At 39.2% G+C, this 19,514-nt stretch overlaps 2 protein-coding genes across 16 annotated transcripts in view; one reads left to right on the top strand and one right to left on the bottom strand.

The window, feature by feature from the left end:
* Nucleotides 1–6,078, top strand: part of ADAM22 (ADAM metallopeptidase domain 22) — a 129,348-nt gene extending 123,270 nt beyond the window's left edge. For all 14 annotated transcript variants that reach the window (XM_068211725.1, XM_068211665.1, XM_068211703.1 and 11 more), the window contains one exon: nt 1,088–6,078. In XM_068211725.1, coding sequence (XP_068067826.1) covers nt 1,088–1,108 — 21 coding nt within the window. In that variant the 3' untranslated portion in view covers nt 1,109–6,078. The remainder of the gene's footprint in view (nt 1–1,087) is intronic.
* Nucleotides 6,079–10,878: 4,800 nt separating this feature from the next.
* On the bottom strand, nt 10,879–19,176 carry SRI (sorcin). 2 transcript variants are annotated; one of them, XM_068211633.1, is made up of 8 exons: nt 18,941–19,107; nt 18,193–18,276; nt 14,978–15,047; nt 14,236–14,279; nt 13,047–13,194; nt 12,779–12,892; nt 12,280–12,338; nt 10,879–11,590 (listed from the first exon to the last, which is right to left on the bottom strand). In XM_068211633.1, the coding sequence occupies exons 1-8, from the start codon at nt 18,986–18,988 to the stop codon at nt 11,564–11,566; spliced, it is 594 nt and encodes a 197-aa protein (XP_068067734.1). In that variant the 5' UTR covers nt 18,989–19,107; the 3' UTR covers nt 10,879–11,563. The 2 variants fall into 2 exon arrangements, with proteins under 2 accessions (XP_068067734.1, XP_068067743.1); XM_068211642.1 differs by lacking the exon at nt 14,978–15,047 and having other exon boundaries at nt 18,941–19,176.
* Nucleotides 19,177–19,514: the final 338 nt, after the last annotated feature.

Genomic DNA, 19,514 nt, shown 5'->3' with positions numbered 1-19,514 from the left:
CAGCTTTTCAGGTTGCTCATAAAGCTGCCCTGAAGCCCAGATTTCACTACTTTTCTTATTTCAAGCTGAAAATGTGCCCTGGACAGCCTTTGGACTGCAGAGTACAGGCAGCCCTGGAGCAAGTGGTGTATTTGGCTCTCCTTTCTTACCCCTTCTCCCAGCAACTCTCATTCAGGCTGTGGGGATAGCTGCTTCCCAGCTTTGTGGAAATGTAAAAATTTCCAGTTATGCAGCATGCGGAGTGCTTGCAGGGCTGGAGAGACTTCACTGCTGTGTGACCTGAGCCCACCCTAGTCTCCCTGGAATGACCAGGAGCTGCTGGAATGTGTGGTGGATAGTAACACCTCATATGGAGAGACTTCCAGCTGCTCCAAAAGGCTTTTATTTCCTTTGTGTCAATTCAGACATAGCAGGTATTTGAATAAGCAAAAAAGTCCTGAAATTTGCTTTAGGAGCTTTACTTGCAATACCCTTGGTTCATATTACTGATGCTGATGAGATTCTCATCACTGTTCTCTGTCCTTTTTTTTTTTTTTTTCAAGAAAAAAGGAATGGAGTGCTGCTGAGGGAACCTGCAAGCTGCTCCCCCAGTGCTGCTTGAGGCAGAAGATTGTGTGAGGTGCAGCACAGGGTCTCCCAAGGCAGCTTGGAGCCTGGGCTGTACTGATGTGTCTCAGCCCTGGAGCTGCTTTGGCAGCAGCTCAAACCCACAGCAGGAAGTCATGCTGCTCTGAGCAGAGTTAGGCAGATGAAAATGGGAAGTTATATGTTAGTGTAACTGTAAGGTAAAAGCTATCTAGTACAGTTTGATGCTACACTGACATTTCTCTTTCAAAAAGAAGACTGAACTCCCACCCATGGGCATTTACTATGCTGACTGCAAGCAGCATTTACTATGCTTGTGCTGAAATGCTCAAGACTTTCTGCTCACTTGGTGAACACATACCCACCAGAGGCTGGGAGGAGATGTGGTGACCCAAGTGATGTAGATGCAGCTCCCCAAACAAACTCCTTGCATCGTTTGGGCGACAGCCTTTTTTATCTAGGTGTTCAATGTGTGTTTATGTTCCTTTTTCCCCCTCTCCAGCTATGGGAGACATCCATCTAGCTGCAGTGTTTTCCTGGGGTCACATCAGAACTATTTACTTTGGATTTTATAGAAACTCAGCATCACTGAGTCACTGGACATTCATCTGCTCTTCAGACAATTTGAAAGATCAACAGAGGTGCCCGTGATATCGCAGTGATAACCTCCTGTCATGTGGAAAGGAAAAAAACAGGCTTTTTTTTTTTTTTTTTCTTTCTTTCTTTTTTGTTGACTTGTAATTTATGGATTTGATGAACAACCAAAATCATATAATTTGACAGAGAATTATTACCCCAGATGTGACAAGGCTGTTCTGCATGGTGACCTAGAATCCCAACTGCAGTCCATTCGCCAGTCCTGTGTAAGAGAGGTTTTTCTCTGGTTTACTGCAGTCCTGAGTCAGACCAGAGTGGAACTGGGAACGTGCCTCACGGAGAGCCCAGCTGATGTAAACTTGTATGTTGTATGCATGAACCTTGTGTTCTTTACTTTCCACATGTAAGGGAAAAACAACATAGTGTAGTAGAGATTAGCATGCAGGAGTAAGAAATATAGGATTTTTTTTTTTGTGACCGGAGATTTCAAGCTTTGAAAGGCAACTATTTGACACAAACGGCAAACAAAGATTATATCTTTTTTTTTTTTACCTTACATGTTTATAATCTCAGTATACAGATTGTATATATGTAAACATTCAATAATGTCAAAAAATAGCTGTTATACGTATGTGTATTTTGCCAAATGCCTAAAGAAACAGTCATGACTAACATCATCACACTTCAGATTTTTCTAATGTTATGAGCAGACATCCTTGGAAATACAGAAAGTACAGTACTGTAAAACTGTGTCTCTCAGAAACTGGTGTTTGACCAAAATCTATACAACTTTTTCAGCATCTTATACTGTCTTGACAATCTCAATTGTACAGCAGACTGCAGAAACCAGTACAGCAGCACTTTGTCTTAAATCATCATGAAAGGAACCAGCCAAAATCCCTTGTTTAGTAAGATAACCACTGTATCCTCTCACAGGTGTAATCAAGAATGATTCAGCAGACAACAGTCTTTAAGTCATGTGCAGCCCAAACTTACTGGACATTTGGGAATACTTCTAATTAGTCAATTCAGGATGTGGTGATGTGAAGTCTGTCTGTGAGAGTTGCTGTGTATTTTTGATAGAGAATTTCAGACACTGTTTTAGATGGCAAGGCATAGGCTTATGAGAAGCATAATAATTTCACTGCACTAGATAATAACAGTGCTGGGCAAGTGGCCAGTTTCATTGCTGTCTTTCAACTTTTATTCGTTACTGGAATTGCATTTACCAAGCACTTGAATGCTATGCTTGCTGCCCCTGAAGCCCCCTTGACAATTTTTTTGGGGCATTAAACTGAGCACAAGTGAATTTAGCTTAAAAAGAATGGGGTGGGGGGAACAACTCTTTACCATGTTAATCTTGTCTGTAAGTTGATGGTTGTATTTCTAACACCCGAGACTTCTAAAGGTTGTTGTAAAGCAAATGCCTTCTGGTTGGGAATTTTCAGTTAGTGAGAAACTGGACCATATTAAATCAGTTTATTCTCTAGTTTTCCAAAACTGACTACTTCTTAGCTTCAGGTAGTACCATTGCAGAAAAAACACCCGACTCTGTGGTGCAGTTGAATACCCTACCCAATAACTGTATGATTAATTAGATATTATTGTAATGGGAACATCTATGGTGTTTCTAAATCTTCTACCTCTTTCATGTATTTTCTTTAGTAAGTGAACCCAACACTTGCAGCCTTTTAATGTATTTTTTTAACTTTTATGTCTCTCAATAAAGTCAGATATATGTAAGATTAAATTAAGAAATGTTTAAAAATGTCGGCAGCTGTAAAATATGTAAGATTTTTAGAAGCATTATATTTTATGATCAGGCTGTATGTTGGATTATGACAAAATATTGGCCTTGGCATTCAAATGATTTTCTCACAGTCAACAGGTTCTGGTAAGTATTTGGAAAATGACAAACATCAGTGAGCACAAGTGGGTGCAGACTGACCATCTGGAAAGAGAGAGTCACTTGTAACTGCTTTAGGAAAAGATTCTGCATTTTTGTGAAAGGTAAATATATCAATCAGCACTGAAGAATATTTTTTGCAAAGATTTACTTTGAGTGTAGATATCTGGATTAAAGATAGTTGATAGCATGTAGCTTATGAAATTAGGGTCTGAGCCATAGCTTGAAATCAATATGTCTTTTGTTGATTTCACTGGACTTTGAGCAGGCCCCTCAAGAGGTTCACCCACATTAGGACATTATGATAACCCGATCATCGCTGTATTACTCTGTCGCCTGGAAGCTGGTTTTCCCTCCCATATTCATATTTTGTCTTTAGTAACTGGACTGTTCATCATGTGCCTTTTATGGTATTTTTTTTGGATACAAACTGGCTTGTTAGTTTTGAATGATCCCATTAGATTTCTGTGCATGTCTTATGTTTACCACTGTTTACTCTTCCCTTTCCATTTTGCCTTACCAAGAAGCAGCAAGATTTGGCAGACAGAACAGGACATAACATGCAGGCTCTTTCTGCTATGTTCATAGCTTCTTGTTTTGCAAGCAAGTGGCTCTCCTGACTGCAATTTCAATGTAGTATGTACTTCCAGCTTCTTTTGTTGTTGTATAATTCATTTGTAGCATGTGATGATACACTTATGTGTATAGTGTACCTTTAACAATCACACTCACATTTGGAGATATGTAGTGACTGGAAGTCTAGTTCTGGGCACTAAGTTTAAGTTAAATAAATGTTGACTTTCACTTTGGTGGTCTAGCGTGAGAATATCACAGGACTTCTGTTCTGGCAAAATTCTTCTGCAGAGGACTTTGCATCAAGTTGGTAACTTGGGAGACCTGAAGTGGCAGGGCTGTGTGAGCCTCCCAAGCCAGTGGAGGTTGGACAGAGAAGTTGTTTGCTTACAAAGCTGTCATTTCCTACTTTTAAAATGTAGTATGTTGGAAAGCTGCCAGATTAATAACCTTGAAGATTGCAAATATTTTTATCCACTGTAGTTAGTTACGCTGGCAATAGCAATATAAACTGCTGTATAATACCTCATCCAGACTAAAATAGAGTACTTGTCACTAATATAGCTCAGTCATTTTGACTCATTGAGACTCATGCTTTTATTTTGGTTTTATTTTAATAAGTGAACTAATTATTGCCAACTATGCTGTAGATGCCTGTTGAAGTGAGGAAGCCATCAGTTCTCAACTAGAAGTAATTGTTTATATGAGCATAGGACTGGCAGGATGAGATATACTTAAGTTACCTTTATGTATTTCAATGTGGGATAAGAATCTTGTGTAATTTATAATAAAATTAATGTGACTAACTGATGGAGACTGGAAAATTGAGATTGTATCTAAAAATAATGCTGCACAACGATGCCACAATTTAACAAGTAAAGATTTACCTACTAATTCTGGATTTGTTGACTTTAGTAATGTCAGGCAATATACCAGAGATGGTTGTGACTGATAATTTACATATAGTTTTGTTACATTTAAGTAAGTAGATTCAAGAAGATTGTTAATTTTATAGAGCCTATCTTTGCATAAATTGTGAATAAAGTCACAACTTGCCAGTCACCTGAAGTGTGACTTGACTTTGAAGATGGCTTCTTCCAAATGATTTAAAGAGTTCCTGATTTATGAGGTGCTGAACCTGCTGAACTCATGTGCTCATGAAATAATTTTGATTGTGCTATTGAACAAGTGAACCTTTGAGGTATATCCTGAATTAAAATCAGAAAGAAATTGTGTCAATAGTTAGTGTACTGAAATCCTCTTACTCAAATCCCTATTTGTGCTTTGGACTGATTGGACTTGTCAATGCTAATGCAACAACTGAAAACCAGAGGTAAGAATGGCTACATACACTATTATAGACATGCATATACTACAAATTCTGACCAATTTTCTGTAACTTCATTAATGAATTGATTAATGGATAGACTGTAATGTGAAAGAAGGATAAGACTCCATAATCCTAAAGGATATATTCTTCAGTTAGCCCTTAGGACTTGCTCTGACATCGAATCCCATAGCTAGTTGTAAGCAAAATTATCACACTCCAGTGTAAAACTCAGTGAGCTCCTGTTCTCTTCCATCCCCTTTTCACTTCTACTGAAAAGAATTTTCATGAAACATTCATCCACTAACAGCCTCTGTGAGTTGGCTGACATCAGAAAGCTGCTAAGTTGATCACCTTTCCACACTATGGATAGGGTCTGTCCAATACTGTTAAAAATAGAAGGTTAAATGAGGTATTAGGAAGAAATTCTTTAAAGCTGGTTGGACACTGGCACAGGTTGCCCAGAGGAGCTGTGGATGTCTTATCCCTGGAAGTGTTCAAGGCCAGGTTGGATGGGGTTCTGAACAACCTGGTCTAGTGGAAAGTCCTGCCCATGGCAGGGGGGTTAGAACGAGATGATCTTTATTGTCCCTTCCAACCCAGACCATTTAATGATTCTGTGATCTTTTGCTTGTGCTATAATCAGGTGATGATGCCTCATGTCTTGTGGATTTTGCACTGGTTTTGCTTGAGGATGAGTTAATTTTCTTCATCGTGGCTGGTATGAGGCTGTGGTTTGGATTTGTGCTGAAAACACTGTAGATAATGCAAGGATTTTTTCAGTTATTGCTGAGCAGTGCTTGCAGTGAGCCAAGGCCTTTTCTGCTCTTCACATGCCCCACCAGCAGTTGGGCTTGGGGTGCATGAGCTGGGAGGGGACACAACCCGGACAGCAGACCCAAGGGATATCCTAAACCATATGATGCCATGCTCAGCTGCAATCCAGGGGGAAGGCTGGCAGTGACGAACTGCAGCTTAGGGACTGTCTGAGCACTGGTCTGTTGATGGTGAGCAATTGTATTCATTTGCATCACTTGTCTTTTTTGGGTTTTAGTTCTCTCTTTGTTAATTCCCTTCACATTAATTGTTTTTTTTTTTAGTTATTATTACTACAGTTATTTAATTTTAATTATTTAACTGTTCTTATGTCAACCCATATGTTTTCTCACTTTTACCTTTACATTTCTCTTGCCATCCCACTGAGGGTGGGGACTGAGCAAGCGGCTGTTTTGGGGCTTAATTACTTGTGGTTAAACCAGAATACTACTGGTAAAACCACTTGATGACTCAGCCATCCTGAGAGGTGTCTCTCTCACCTTCTAGCATTTTTGAAGGCTAAGCCTCTTAAATCACAGAGTCTGTGAACCTAACAGTTGAGCTGTTTCCTGTTTCTCTTGATCCAAGTCTGAAAATCATGTGTTTCTTTCTCTAAATTGAGTATCGGCATCATGGGACAAGAGTGGACTGTATGGACCACTGTTTTTAACCACAATATGATGTTATTTGCCTCATTTTTAAAGAACTTGAGCATTTCAGTCTCCACTGAATTCCAAGAATGGATGAGTTGATGAGCCACTCTTTGCATGGCTTCCAAATCTTATAAATCAGCAATATGGGATTTGACTTGGATCACTTCTGACGTACTCAGTTGGTCAGAGCTCGGTGTTAAGAACACCAGGGTTACAGGTTCAATCTCCCCATGGGTCATTCACTTAAGAGTTGGACAGGATTATCCTTGTGGGTCCATTCCCCAGAATATTCTGTGATTCCTGAAGACAAATTTGAATGAACTGCAAAAATATGTGCAAGTTGTGATCCCATGACTGGACAGTGGAGTGAGGTTCCTGTGTGCACATAACTATTATCCTAATAGGGCAAGATAAAAATGAAACAGTGAAACCAATTGTGTAAACATAGCTGCAATACAGACAGGACTCTCTTAAGTGTGATTTTGTCAGAAACAGGAAAGGAAGTAACAGGTTCTACAATCTATACTAAAAATCTCCTCTGACATCAGTAGTTTCTAAGTCAGCTTATGAAAACCATTTCTGTTGTCTCAAGTATGGATGCTGATGTAAATTGCAGCTTTGGAAACAGCATCTTGTGCACACAGTATCTTGTCATTCCACAACAGTTTTCTGCAAGTATTTAGAGAAAAGCACTACAACAGTCGACATTCCTATATTATCCCAGACAAGTAAGAAAAACAAGTAGTAAAAATAAGTTGAGAACACAGATATTGCTCACACTTGAGATAATGAACCTGGCTTCAAACTTGGCACACCTAGCCAGGTCTGGCAGTTCAAGCTCTTTAAAATCCAGTCTATACCAGTTTCAAAATCACTTCAGCTAAACCAGCTTTAAACTGTTTAAAAACTTCTGCTACTTAAGATGGGCCATAACTGCCATATAACTCAGAAAGAGATGAGGAAAATTTGGGAAAATAAGCACAGAGCAGTTAAAAAGAAACATGTTATCTAGGGGAGAAGTAAAGGTGTCAACACAACCTTTAATTGCTAGAGCATAAAATGTCAAAGCAACAATCTTTTATTTTTCTGTTTCTGTATTCCTCTGAATAAAAAGATAAAGCTTTTGTTTTAAAAAAATATGAACATGAGGCCTTAAGACCTTATATATCTAACTTTAGCATGAAGAGTCTATTTTTACAACCATGTTAGAAATTCTGTATATAGGCCTGACTGACCTTGTAAGCGGAGTCATGCGAGCAGCTAATCATGCAATATTGTAAGGCTCTGTAGAACAGCAAATGCTCATTTAGTTTGATTATTGGTACAAGAACTCCTGCTCACTGCCTGTGTAGACTCTGCATACTTTACGCTTGGAAATACAGTCCAGAACATACTCAAACTGTGAATATATAACCTAATTTTTCTTTTCTTAAGGATAAAAATATATTACAATAGGTAATGTTTTATATAGAATACAGTACTTATTTTTATTGTTGCATAAATGCAAAATATTTTTTTCAGAATAGCAAAGCATTACAGAATTTTTAATCTGCTGGAGAAAACACTATTTACTGTATGACCAGTTCTTTCAGCAAAGCTTTTGGGGTGGTATATACCAACTGGCTCTGCCAGCTTCATTTTGTGCTGATGTTTAACTTGGGCATTGCTGTAAAAAAAGCTATTTTTTCACTCATACTAGCCATTATTGAAAGAGGCAAGGAGAATCATGTTTCACCACTGTGGCCGGGCTAGTATTGGCAAAAACAATGATTTGCATCATATCATTGTCTTTGCTAGTTAAAATTCCTTAAAAATCATACCTGATGTAATAAAAGCGCAAGATTTTGACAAACATCAAAATGAAGCACTGCAGTTTACAACTTTCTAGCTTTGAGTGTGATATTTTTATCATAAACATTACAGGCATTGGGCTGTTGAATGAATCTGGCTTTCATGTAGCTAAACAAAACATTGCTTTTTGTAAAATCAAATTGTTGTAATTTGGGGTTCTAAATTCCTGCTCACTTTTAATAATAACAGCGTCACAGTATCCACTTCTACAAGAGTATTTAATACAAATGCCTGTGGTTTTCAATGTTACTAACATATTGTAACATCAGTAAAGTGACTTTCAATGACAGACTGTTGCGTGTATTTTGTTCTTCTAAGTCACTGTATTTAGCCCTTTCTGTTTTACAGATCTCTACAAAATAAAGATGTTGCATGCATGGGAAGAGGCTAATAGAAGAATATAGATGTTATTTTTCAAATTCCAAGGTTGAAAATTATTCAGTGACCTTCTCAAATCTTTGAGAAGGGCCCTACTGTTCTCAAAGCAAATCTAAAATTACTATTCCTAATTTGCGTGTTTGAGGGCAACCTAGGAAAACTACCTATTTGAAACTATGCCCAGTGGTTGGCTCAAAGGTTGAGAGCAATCACCCCACTTAGTGTCACGTGAGTATCCTTCCCAGTATGCCTTGTGGGAAAGAGAAACTATCAATTCTGAGAAGAACTGTTTCTCTAGCAGGTAACTTGCATATTCAATCTGTCCACTGAATCTACTCTTAATGGGGAAGCAATATTCGCAAAGGTTTCAGGTGGCTTTTTTTTTAGCTATGACAGCAAACTCTGTACTAGCTCCTTAGCATCTCTATGTATTAGCTTAGTTTCTCTCTAAACTTGAAAGATGATGTATCTCATCAGTCCTTGTGAACATGCTGGATTTTTGAAATACTGATGTAAAACAAAATGCTATTTTTTCCTTGAGGAAGCCAGAATTTTCTTCTGGTTTTGGAACAATTTTTTTTCCAGTTTTCTCTGGTTTATGTTTACAAGATCACTGAAGAAAACCCTACTGGTTCACACTGTTTTCTTGCAGCATTTCACTGCCCAGTAACTGGCTGGTGCCAAAATACTGATTCAGCCTGGGGAAATAAAATGAGCAAGACTTGAGTTTTGGGTCCTTGGGTCTTGAGTGCTTTGGCCCACTTGAGTCAGCTGCCCTCACTGAATTTCTACCCAGCCTTTTGCCAACACTCAGCCTACTCACTGTGATTGCAGAGAGAGAAACTGAGAAGACCTGGATGCTGTGCAAGCACTGCCCAGCAACAGCTGAAACACTGCTCTGTTATTGATGCTGATTAGTTACAAATCTGAACCTTTGGGCTGCTATAAAGAAAATTAATTCTATCCCAGCAAAGCCACTACAAGACCAGAAATACAACTAAGCAGAAGTAAAGATGCGTGGGAAATGAACATTTTGGTAAAGATCTCTTACTATTCTTCAGGTAAAATGACCTGTAAGGATGAGCACTATATACAAAATAGTCTACTCAAATCCCTACAGGAAGAACAGCCTTTTTCACACTCTTACTAACCTCATCAGCTGTCAAAGGTTTGAACTGCAACAGAACTGATGTTGGCTGCTACACTCAGACAAACCTTTATGGATTTTGGTCATTCCATTAGAAATACTTCCAGTAGTATTCCATCTGTTTCCCAATTTTATGTGCAACAGGACACGGACTATCAGAAGGCAGATGTATAATGCTGTCTATGCCTTTGAATTTCATTACGAGGGTAGAAAAAGAACTACCTTCTGTAATGAAACTACAAGCAATACCCAAAGGATTCTAAATTTAAGCAGTATGTACAACTTGCTTCTTTAGGGAAGATGAGCCTGCTTTGAATTTACAGCCCAGAAACTAAAGTGCTGGATTTAATAGACATCTCCACAAAGCAGTGTATAATACAGTACCTTTGAGTGAGATTCCTGCTCTGAGGAGCTCTTGTTTCTCCAATGATGTACAATTATATGTGTTTATATATATGCACATATGTGTAGTTTTGCTTTCATTCTTTAATGCAAAGGTTCCTCCCCAAAACTTCCCTAAACTACTTATTTAAAAAATATACTTCTTTTAACATTCTTCTGGCATTGTATGCACAAGCAACAAAACAACTTATATCACTCCTCTGTGATAGGCAGAAGTGACCAAAATTAACAAAAGTTTCATTAACTTATTTTATTTGAAAAAAGGTTGTACTACCTGTGCAGTTGTGCTGTTCCCTCTTTCCATACAATGTCCATCTTTCCCACAAAAATCCCTACAACAAAAGCAACAATAAAACCTCCACCAAACAAAAATCCCATTTTTTCCCCCTGAAGAGCCTCAGGCAAGTAAGCCTTGCCTGTCTGTATCTGCTTTTATTGGTAACTACTGCTGTGATCTGAAAGAGTAGCATGGCAAGAATTTTTTCCCAGTGAGTTTTGGCCCTTGTGTGTTAGGTGCCATATTGAGGCATGAAGACCACTTGCTAGGGGTTAAAGTGGAGGAGATAGAAACATTTATTTACATGCAACTGAAGTCTGTCTGCCGGTGAAGAGAAAGTTGATGCACAAACTGACACAGCACAGCTTTTGTATGTTTAAAAGTATTTTATGTAGTGACACAAACAAAGCAAGAATCTTACAAGAACAAAGCCCCCTGTAGCAGGGCACAAGGCTAGAAGAGTTTTCTGCTATGTTTTGTTGCATCTCTGCTTAGAAAAAGTTCTAGCAGGTAGTCTTACACTCAGTGCATGGTGTCACAGGCTTCATCTTCTAAAGAGCTGACAAAGTAAGTAACCAAAACTTACTAATATTTTAAAAGACCAGTGCAAAATAACCATTCCAAAATCCCTTTTAGTTTGTACATTTGTCTTACGTTGTCAAAGACAAGAAAATATGTATTCTCTTTAATCATACACGTTACTGTTTAAGTCAGAAAATGGTAAGTTGCATTCCAGAAACCGATTTTAGTGAATCATGGGAAAAAAGTACACGACTGAAAATCTTACCATTTGCGTGATCTGAGCTGTACATAGTGAACTGCAAGTTTATGAAAATAAAAGCAACTTTAATAATCACAGATTGGAAGTTAAAGACAACAGTACGTGAGTAGTTCATATTCATTAGCAAGACTAAAAAATGTGTGAAAAGGGATACCTTCATAAAATATGCAATTTCCAATATTGAGATACACAATCATTGGAAAACTTGGCAAAGCAAAACACATCCTGGAATGTTAAATCATGATCATCCACAGCTTGCTTCCTTTTGATTTAGATGCTCATAACACACTGTATGAACTGAAAAGAGAATAACCACTTATTAGATGGATGACAGAGAACAAGTTTTTACTTTTTCTCCTACAATACTCATTGTCACTACACTTTTCTGTAAAGAAATTCAGCCCACGAATAGTAAAGCTTTAAAGTACATGTGAAAATAAGCAAATAGGTAATAAAGCAAAGCATCTTCTTAAAGGTAACAACAACAAAAACTAGCACACATGGTCCTCCCCTGCCCTGCTCCAAAAAAAACCCCCAAACTCCAAAACACCCAAATCCAGGATGACTTGAATCTCTTTTTGCTGCACAGTTGTGGCTAGGAAGCCGAGACCCAGAAGCCTGACTGAATGTGATTCATCCACCAGACCTCCACCAACCTTTTCCAGGAAAAATGCCTACAAAGCTTTAAAACAGAAAATGAAAGAAAAAAAAAAAAAGTCACAGAAAATTATGCTAGCAGGTGATGTAGCTTCTTGGATGTTTTTGAACCACACTGGTTGGAAGTTCAGAAAAAAGTACACAACATTTTATAGAACTCTGTAAAATACACGAAAGCTTTTTGAGACAATACTCAACAAGCCCCAGAACTTCTGGGTTCTCACTGCATGTGTAGGGAAGATAGGCACAAACTCAAATAATTACTGATGTCTTAAGTTTTTGTTTTGTTTTACCCTGGAATTTTAATAGGTTCTTTAAAATGTACTTACATCATCATAGTGGAAGTTCACAAAACCCTGCTGAGTTGCATCCCTTCTTCTAAAGCATTCTGCAAAAATTCATGAAGAAAACAGAAACCAGGTAAGAAGAATTACAAATAAACATTTTTTTAAAGTGTATAGTACTTTCCTAAAATTTCCCAAGTCACATGAAGGAGAACATGATGAAGAATACTGCAATTCATTCCAAGACTTAATTTCCCATTCTAAATTTTCGTGTTTATCATATATAAACCTTTATGTTCTGTTAATAAACAAAGTTTCTCAATTTTGGTAACATTACTCTTCCAGTCTCTGGAGTAAACCCTGCATTAGTACAAGATCCTTTTTTTAATGGGAATTTTAAAAATCCTGATCTATAATTGTCTGTAGACTATTGATAGAAATCTCTTTTGTAGTATGCCAAAGTTGAACTTGAGACAAGTGAACAAACAGGTTTTATTAAATAAAAATATGGGGATGACAGTAGCAAGGCTATAATCCAGCATACCAGTGAGAGCTCGGAGTTTCACACAGCAGGCAATGTAATCATCAAATGCAATCTTTCCTTGAGTGCTGTATCGCTTTGTGATTGCGGTCACAGCCTGTGGGCTCAGTCTAAATCCTATGTGAAAATAAAAAGTCTTATTTTGAAAAGCCAGGTAACTTAATAGAATCCAACACATTTTCACTGGAAATATCATGTGTTAGTTACTGCAGGATGATAACTGGGAAATGGTGTAAGTCAGTGTCAGAAGCAAGAACATTTCACAACTTACCCATAGTCATCAAGGCTTTCTCCAGTTCCTGACGATCCACTGTGCCACTTCCATCACTGTCAAAACTTACAAAGTGTTGCTTCCAGCCATTGACCACAGCCCAGAGTTCTTTAAACTCATTAAATCCCAGTGTGCCAGACATATCCCTCTGATTTCAAAGTTAAGAAAAACATTTCTTAACTAAACAAAACCACCAATAAAAAGTGACCAAAAAAAACCAAAAAAAAAAAGGCATCTACTCTCTGTAGTTAGAAACTCTTACCTGAAGGCCAATATTAATACAATTTTACTATTATTAATTTCTGTTGTAGAAAACTAACTAAAGCATCCTCCAGGCACAGATGGATGTAATAATACCCAAAACCTAAGGTCAGAAAACCTCAGAGAACCTGCTCTCCCCACTTTCTCTCAGTGAAACCTGCTAAAGCCTTTTTCTCTTTTTGAATTCTACTTTAGTTGACACACTTCTTTAACCTGCTTCTACATAATTGTAACAAATTAAATACATAGCTGGAATAAAAACAGATGCCAAAGAATAAATTGTTATAATATTAGTTCTCTCTTAATTCTAAGCGGTTTAAGATGAGCTAAGATCCTTTCCAGTTTAATTTCTGCTTTTTTCTTTTTAAGCAGCAAAACTTTCAATTCACGTTTTGGCTAACAAACCTCCAAAGATTCCAACCTTACACAGTATATCTAAGTCTTCCACAGGTCCTACTGCTGAATGCCATATACCATTCCATTAGATACTCAAACCTGATTCATTAATGGAACAGGATTTAGGGGCACTTAGACTGTATTCAGGTTACGTACTACAAATGCTTAAAATTCATTAGGAAGGATGAGAAATTGGAAAGTTGTCCTATTTGAAAAGCACAAGTGATTTGCACAATACTTTATTCTGGGCCACCAGACCAGACTGTTCATACCTTCAATGGAGAAACAGTTCTCCAGGCTTAGAGGGATACCACTTGCTGTAAAATGATTGGTCACTGAGAGCCTCATTTATTTATTATCTCTTCATTTGTTAAAATTACTGAGAATGAAGTTTTGTAGCTTCTCAATCACAATGATCACAAGACTTAAAAGGCTGAATGGAAATCACAAAGCATTTCCCAAATGTTTTGGTGCTCTCTCTCGTCTTTGCTCAGATAATGCAAAAATGTTTACATTTCATACTAAAGGATACATCCAGCATTGAGATCATAAGTCTGCAAGTCTCTAAGTTGAAAGCTGTTAAAATTAGAAAAAGGAAAAATAAATTATGTTAAGAGCATATTCTTCAGTTTTACCCAAACATAAAATTTCAGATTATAAATTTAAATTATATACTGATTATCTATTATAATGTAAAAACTATTATCTAATTGGTTCCCCTGTATACAGCCATACCGTATTTTTCATCCAAGTAAGAGCCATTACTTGTTAGAAAAACTGACAGCAGACAATTTGGAGGCAATTCAAGTTACATTTAAAACTAACTTGCTCTTATCTTAATCCACAACAGTTTTGGGTTTCAAAGTGGTCATTCATACTCCCCCCGCAATAGACACCACTTGAGCAAGCCAGTTTCAGAAGCTCTAAACTGAACAGGAAGTATCCCAGCAAAGGAGTCCTACCACAGATTTTGGTCAATATCAAAGCTCATTTCAAACCAAAGCAAAGCATCTTTAAGAACTGTCTGTCCATTACAAAACAAACCACTTCAATTCCACAGCCCAGCAGAGTGGGGAACTAAGGAGGCTGAGAAGGCAAATCCTTGGCACACCGAAGTGAATACAGAGAATTTACATGTCCAAAATATGGAAAGGAAACCCATTTGCCATGCAAAGAAAAAACCCCAGCTCTGCAGAAGGTACAACTACATGTTTTCTAGGGAAAAAGAATTAGTGTGCTTTAGATTTGCTTGTTTATTCAAAACATTAACTTACGTTTATATGCTCCTGCAATCCCTGACTGGGTGAGACATCTCTGTAGCTCATCAGCATCTATTTGTCCATCCTTTCGATAACAGAAGACGTATCAGCTATTAATACCCTCTCCCAGGCTGCTTATTCCCAGTACCCACTCCCTCTCCAGTGATATTCAATTAGTTATCCTTCTCAAGACATCCTCACAACTCACAAATATAAAAATTCCTGTTTTTTTTTTTTTTAATATTAAGTTGCTAGCAGAACAAGCAAATGTAGAAAGCAAAGAACTTTGAAAGAAAAACATAACAAACTCAGAAAAGATACCTAACCACATGGCTTGGAAAATGCCTCACTTCTAACAAATTCTGCTCAGGGCCAAATAGAAAAAACAACTGCCAATTCATGGAAAGCAGTGAGCTGCCAGAAGTGGAGGTGGAATTCTAAGTTTCATTCCTCACATCCCCAACATGAAGTTTGGTTCACACAGAGTTTAATTTAACCTCATTCAGGAATGGAACATTACGTCTGTAGACATAAAAAATGATGACACTTCTGCAAAGCATTAGAAGATGAAAAGCCAAGTCAGAAGAGGTTTAAGTTGGCTATCAGGAAAAGGTTTTTCGCCCAGAGAGTGGCTGAGCACTGGAATGGGCTTCCCAGCGAAGTGATCACAGCGCCAAGTCTGACAGAGTTCAAGAAGTATTTGGACAACACACTTAAGCACTTGGTTTGACTCTTGGGGTGTCAAGAGGAGCAGGGCCAGGAGCTGGACTCCATGATCCTTGTGGGTCCCTTCCAACTCACCATATTCTGCGATTCTGTTTGCTACAGCATTTTCCTAATTTTTTAAACCCATTTTTGAAAGCTCTTTTTTTCAAGAACAGAGATATGCTATTGAATGATATGGTGGGAATAGCACAGCCTGATAACTTTCAGAAATTAAGTACCATTGTTTATAAGACAAATAGTAGTTCTATGTTCAATGATATTTGACAGGGTCTGGAAAAAAGGCAATAATGTTTTGATTCTATGTAAAGTTACTGGCAGATAAACCCAAATTTGTTTCCTATCTACTCTATCAGTCTAATTATACAGATGTATTAAATACTTTATATGCATGGGAGGGGGGGGGAAAGAGATTTGAAATAGCCAGTAACATTAAGTAACTAATCTCTTCAAAGGCTTCATACCTTCTGAAATAAAGATAGGAACTGCATAGCTTTAAAATAGAAGAAGATAGAAAAGCATGACTGTAATCAAGATTAACATTACCAAAAAAAAATGCTTGTCTTTCTTGGTTTTTTTAGTAGAACATAAGCAGGTTAAACTAGACAGTGCATACGAGCTTTGCAAACAAGCTAAAAAATAAATTATTACTTCCTACAAATTCAGACTCAATTGAATAAAGATTTGAAACAATACTTTTGACTTTCTTCTATAAACAAAGAAAACTAATTCATCAAGTCAAAGACAAGATCCCTACTGTAAACTACTTCAAAGAAAGCTCAGATAAAACATCAAATATTATATAGGCATAAAAACAACACAGCAGCAAACCATAACCAAAACATACTAATTCTACAGTAAGTACAGATGGATAACAGATATGGCTTTTTACAGAGTTGCATGGATGGCCATAAAAGCAACTGGTAATTTATCTGTTACATTTCACTGTCTCCTTACAGGCTTTTTACTTCTGCACAGCCACTGGTACCAGAAACAGACACCTCAGATTCCAAGGATAACTTAAAAAGCTACTGAGTTCATTTCAGTAAGGAATGATTTCTACAAATAGAAAGCATTTCAAGAGTGTTAACTTAACTATTCTTAAGTGCTAACTTGATGATACCCATCAACCCACTGGTTCCCCAACTTCCTGTATCCATGCTTCACTAGAGAAAGCTGGGCATGGTCTATGCTTTGCTGAGATCCAGCTCCTGGCACCTCTTCTCCACAGTTCTGTATCCTGTTTGTAGCTACTCCCTTTCTCTTTACAATAGGAGCTTATTCATTTGTCCAGCCTCAGTTACTGGCTCTGCTGCTGATTCCTGGCACACATCCAGGAGGCACCTGCATGTAGTCACATCTCAGCTAGCAGAGAAATTGTCAGCACATTCAGCAGAACTCAGCTCTGGGCTCCACCTTCTCAGAAAGGCCTCATTACACAGAAGTCATTCCAGTGTTCTCCTTTACTACAAAATCACATGGCCTAAATATTTTCATAAGCAGTTAGAAGGAAGTAAGATATAGACTGCAAGATGCATTATTAATTCAAAAGAATAACATAGAGAACAAAACTAATCTAAGTTATGGTGGGAATCTGAACATGAGCTAATACTGCTGAATTTAAATTTTCATGTTGTGGTTGCATCTACCTGAGGATAGCAGATCCAAGAGTAGAATTGTAAACTTGCACACACCCTACAAGTGTGCAATAAATAGCTATAATATGGCAAACAAACACGGAACTTCAGCTCAATAAACCTAACTTAATTGCTCCTAAACTCTGTAATACAGTTCAAAGAGCACTTATTTCTAGCAACATACATGATCATACAAAACCAATATATGCCACAAAATTGCAGGAAAGAAATTAAAAATGCAATGCAGAATGACAGGGAAGGAAAAAAAAAAGTTGTGAAAGCCTTTCCTCTAGAAGAATAATCACTCTATGTTAACAGCAAACCCAGATGCTGGCACAATCCATGACTGCTTTTCCATTAGTGAGTCTATTAAGATAATGTAATGACCTCTTTCCTGTTACCATTTCCTGCTCTTAGCCAGGCCATCTCCACAGCCCACGCTTTCCACTGTTTCTCTTTTCTTTCTCCTAAACCTGGCGGCATTCACCAGCCCAGAGCTGAGTCACAATTCAGTTACAAAACTTCATGCATCTATATATCCCTTGCATATACCTTTATAGAAAGTAGAGGCATACGTGCCTATGTTTGTGTATGTATGTATTTACACATACAACACAGAAACGAACAGCATTATTCAAATTATATAGTTCCTGTATGTATTCAGCTATAACACAGACCAAAACAGCTATATATAGCAAATAGGCTAAGTAAAACAATTATGGATTTGGTTTTTTTTAACTAGAAACATCAGTTTTTCTCCCTGGGGTATTGGGGCTGCAAATACTAGGCACTTGTCCTTCCAAAGGTAGAGAGTATTCCCCAGGAAGAAAAAAAAATACCCAATAAGTAAATAACATTTTATAAGTTTACCTGCCCTCCTACTGCAGCAAAATAACCATACAAAGGATCCTGAGCTTGTCCAGGGAATGCTGGTCCTCCTGGAGCTCCTCCATACTTTGGAAACAAAAAAGAAAATTAATTTTAAATCAGTAATTCAGTTAAGAATCTGTAGTTATCAATGTACGTTTTTATGTACACACCATGCCTTAAAAAAATAAAAATCAAACCAACCAAAAACGAAACTCCTCATGAAAAAAATCCCCAGAACAACTCTGAATTTCAGTACTGACATACTAATGTATTGTAATGTAAGCAGATCAGTGTAAAACCTTGCACAGGAGCAATCGACTGATCTAGATACAGCCTGGTCTATCCCACCAAGGTTTCGTTTTATTCTACCCCCAGCAGAAAACGGCGTGCTGAAGAAATTCTAAGGCACTACAGATTTTTTTTTTCCACTTCAGAAAAGTTGAGCAAAACAGATGTCTACGGCAAATACATGGAAGAATATGTATTAAGTGTGAAAACCCTTAAATAAAACTGATTCCTAAGTGAAAATCATGGAGTGACACCCTCAGCATCGACTTTCTCCCCCGGCAGCAGCTGCAGGGGAGGTGCCTCCTCCCTCCCTTCTCCCGCCGGCGCAGCCCCGAGCTGGCGCCTGCGGCCCCGCCGGCGGAGCGGCGGCCGGAGGCCGGGCAGACCCCGCCCGACCCGGCTCCAGCCGCTCCCCGCGGGCCAGCGGCCACCTCCCCCCGCGGGCCCCGGCCCCGCTCACCCCGCCCTGGTAGAACCCGCCGGGTGCCGGCTGCCCGGGATACGCCATCGTCGCCTGGCACCGGCTCCGGCGGTCCGGCTGCGCCCGGGAGCAACCACCCGGATACGGAGGGAAGGCGGCGACTTCCAGCCCCGGCCCTTCCCAGAGCCCGCGTCCCGCCACCGCCCGGGCGGGGCAAGCGGCGACCTTCAGTCCCCAGGGCAGCGGGCGGTGCCGGGCGGTGCCGTCGGGAGGCGAGGGACCACCCCCTCCGATCTCCTCCCCTCCGAGTTCCCCCTCCGGCACAGTGGTACAGGCCCGTGGCCCCGCGGCGGCATTTCCCGGCGCAGCGGGGCGGGGCGCTGCCTGGGGCCCGCCCGCACCGCGGGGCGGGACGTGGCTCTGTCAGTGCGGGATGCGGGGCGGGACGTGGCTCTGTCAGCGCGGGATGCGGGGCGGACGTGGCTCTGTCAGTGCGGGATGCGGGGCGGGACGTGGCTCTGTCAGCACGGGATGCGGGCGGGACGTGGCTCTGTCAGCGCGGGATGCGGGGCGGGACGTGGCTCTGTCAGTGCGGGTTGCGGAATGCGGGACG

The sequence above is a fragment of the Anomalospiza imberbis genome, chromosome 1, assembly GCF_031753505.1.
Source record: "Anomalospiza imberbis isolate Cuckoo-Finch-1a 21T00152 chromosome 1, ASM3175350v1, whole genome shotgun sequence".
NCBI lineage: Eukaryota > Metazoa > Chordata > Aves > Passeriformes > Viduidae > Anomalospiza > Anomalospiza imberbis.
This window is presented reverse-complemented; position numbering and strand designations above follow the sequence as displayed.